At 30.4% G+C, this 3606-nt stretch overlaps 1 protein-coding gene across 1 annotated transcript in view; it reads right to left on the bottom strand.

Annotated features, from left to right (window-relative positions):
* Positions 1-560: 560 nt before the first annotated feature.
* Positions 561-3606, bottom strand: part of LOC125042592 — a 16382-nt gene continuing 13336 nt past the window's right edge. The window contains exon 5 of the mRNA XM_047638328.1: positions 561-1129. Within this exon, the coding sequence (XP_047494284.1) occupies positions 884-1129 (246 nt within the window). The 3' untranslated portion in view covers positions 561-883. The remainder of the gene's footprint in view (positions 1130-3606) is intronic.

The raw sequence follows: 3606 nt of genomic DNA, 5'->3' as shown, positions 1-3606 counted from the left end.
TCAGAATCAGTAACTAGGGCTATTGATAGACTCCTTGCCGGCTGAGCACATGTGGAGCCATCTGTATGTAACAAAATTCACCAAAAACTACAGGAGACAGAACCTAAACCCGGGGCGAATGGGTTAAGGCCCTGCTACGCATGCTTCTCCCTGTAACTCTTGCTGTTTCTTCTGCTGTTTATTCTGCTGTTACTGTCTATTACTCCTGTTTTTTTATACTGTTACTGCCTCTCCTTAAAGTGGCGTCATTAGTGTTGATTCTATTTCTGTTGGTATAACGGCAAGATGTGCGTGTTTAATTCTGCGAAAGGTCTAGAAAACCAGAGCATCCTCCTTTGTAGTGCAATTCAAGTCATGTAAACAGATAATTTATTTACATTCTACTGTATGTGTTTGTTTTATAAAAGTGATGCTTGACATATGCTCATTCTTATTATTTCTTCGCATTATTGTTGTTTAGGAATTGCTATAAAAATTGCTCTATTGAATCCATATATTTTTTTATATTCTATATTCTCTCTTCATTTAACAGCAATTAGGAAATAATGAAGAGGCGCAAAATAAATCATAATTTTATTATTTTAAGTTCATTAATCATATGATAAATTTTGTTTATACTATATAACAAAGATATAAGTAAATTTGCTATATATATTATATACATCTGTATTTGAGATGCCTTCCTTTAATATCTATACGTATGGAAATCTGTATAGAAAAAAACAGGAACACTCAAGAAAACAGCAACATTTAAACACGAATCTGGAACACGAGAACAACTGTTCTCAGTAGATTCTAAAGGCACATAAAAAAAAAGAGAAAAAAAAAGAGAGCGAGAGAAGAAATACAATGAGGATCGATCGCCTTGCTTCCCCTGTGCTCCTCACTTGGGAATGAGCCCGGTCTCCATTAACTCGTCGAACACAGAGAGGAACCGCGGTCGCATGAGGGGATTCGTGTCAATCATATCCAGGGACTTCACTCGCATCTCCTCGATGATCTTCTCGAAGTCCTCGTCCTTCCCCTTCATCTGGAAGTCAGGCACGTCCTCCGGCTCCATCAGAATGGCGCCTATGATCATCATGTTGAAGAGGGCCCCCAAGACGTTCAAGTTCCGGAATTCCTGCAGGACTTCGGCCTCGCTGAGACGCCCCTCGCCCCTGCTCCTCCGGCCTCCATCACGGCGTTGAAGTGGCCTCGGTACGTCTCCAGGAGGGCGTCCAGGTTGGGCTTCCTGACGTCACCCGTGAGGCTCGTGTAAAGGAAGTAGTTGAGGTCCGCGGCGAAGGAATCCCGTCGAGACACCTGCAGGTCGATCAACATCACTTCTACAGGAATGCCCTCTTCGTTGTATCTGTTCGCAGTGAGAGACAGAGCAATCTGATAGATGTCGATGGCATTGAGGGTTAGAATCTTTTCACTGTCTGTAACAATTCTAATTGCTTGTGTGATATTTTAGATGTATCCGATGATGTTAATAGGGATACTTGTTGTCACGATAATAAATGACGATACTGAAATCATTAGGCCCTACTAGGGCTACCACTAATGTTATTACTATCATTATAGTTATTATCAATATCTTTATTATTATTATTATTATTATTATTATTATTATTATTATTATTATTATTATTATATTATTATTATTATTATATTATTATTATTATTATATTATTATTATTATATTATTATTATTATTATTTTATTATTATTATTATTATTATTATTATTTTATTATTATTATTATATTATTATTAGTAGTAGTGTTATCATCATTATAATCATTTTTTTATCGCTAATATCATTATAATCATTTTTTTATCGCTAATATCATTATAATCATTTTTTTATCGCTAATATCATTATAATCATTTTTTTATCGCTAATATCATTATAATCATTTTTTTATCGCTAATATCATTATAATCATTTTTTTATCGCTAATATCATTATAATCATTTTTTTATCGCTAATATCATTATAATCATTTTTTTATCGCTAATATCATTATAATCATTTTTTTATCGCTAATATCATTATAATCATTTTTTTATCGCTAATATCATTATAATCATTTTTTTATCGCTAATATCATTATAATCATTTTTTTATCGCTAATATCATTATAATCATTTTTTTATCGCTAATATCATTATAATCATTTTTTTATCGCTAATATCATTATAATCATTTTTTTATCGCTAATATCATTATAATCATTTTTTTATCGCTAATATCATTATAATCATTTTTTTATCGCTAATATCATTATAATCATTTTTTTATCGCTAATATCATTATAATCATTTTTTTATCGCTAATATCATTATAATCATTTTTTTATCGCTAATATCATTATAATCATTTTTTTATCGCTAATATCATTATAATCATTTTTTTATCGCTAATATCATTATAATCATTTTTTTATCGCTAATATCATTATAATCATTTTTTTATCGCTAATATCATTATAATCATTTTTTTATCGCTAATATCATTATAATCATTTTTTTATCGCTAATATCATTATAATCATTTTTTTATCGCTAATATCATTATAATCATTTTTTTATCGCTAATATCATTATAATCATTTTTTTATCGCTAATATCATTATAATCATTTTTTTATCGCTAATATCATTATAATCATTTTTTTATCGCTAATATCATTATAATCATTTTTTTATCGCTAATATCATTATAATCATTTTTTTATCGCTAATATCATTATAATCATTTTTTTATCGCTAATATCATTATAATCATTTTTTTATCGCTAATATCATTATAATCATTTTTTTATCGCTAATATCATTATAATCATTTTTTTTATCGCTAATATCATTATCATCATTATTATAAACTTACTCTCACTATCTCTATCTCTATCTCTATCTCTATCTCTATCTCTATCCCTATCCCTATCTCTACCTCTATCCCTATCTCTATCTCTCTCTCTCTCTCAGTTTCTCAATTTCAGTCACTTATTGACTCACTCATTAACTCAAAAATTAACTTTAGAAACAGAAATCCCTGAACAACATTTAATTGCATATCAATAAAGGAAAAATTATTAACCTTCATTCTTCAGGAAATTCTTACAATATCTTCCAGATTGTATTTTAGTTTCGATTAATAACTTGGCCATGTTATTATGGGTATACCTCTGCTATGTGTTCATGAGTCTTGGCAATGAAGACGAAATGGGGAAAATATGAGTGAATGTGAAATGCGTTAGTACATGCTGAAATTAGTATTATTTGCTCTGTCTTAAACCTTTTTTATAACCAAGACCACTCTGTTCGGGTCTTTGGTGCCTGAGCGGATGCCTTTCTTAAAACTCAACTTTAAGAAATTCTTTAAAAAAAAAGTCAACCGTATTATAATAGCAAAGGTTGAAACACAAATTAAAAACTAATGTAATTCTCTCTTGCATTCTTTCTCTCTCGCTCCAGCAGCAGCTCAGCCCTCACAACAGAAAGAGCAAAAGAAAAAAAAAAAAAAAAAAAAAAAAAAATACAAATGCTATTCCGACTGATGGAGCAAATGGTGTTCATGATACTGCAACAAATGGCTCAGTAATCTCAACTCCAGGAAA

Source organism: Penaeus chinensis, chromosome 32 (genome assembly GCF_019202785.1).
Source record: "Penaeus chinensis breed Huanghai No. 1 chromosome 32, ASM1920278v2, whole genome shotgun sequence".
In the NCBI taxonomy this organism is placed as follows: Eukaryota; Metazoa; Arthropoda; class Malacostraca; order Decapoda; family Penaeidae; genus Penaeus; species Penaeus chinensis.
This window is presented reverse-complemented; position numbering and strand designations above follow the sequence as displayed.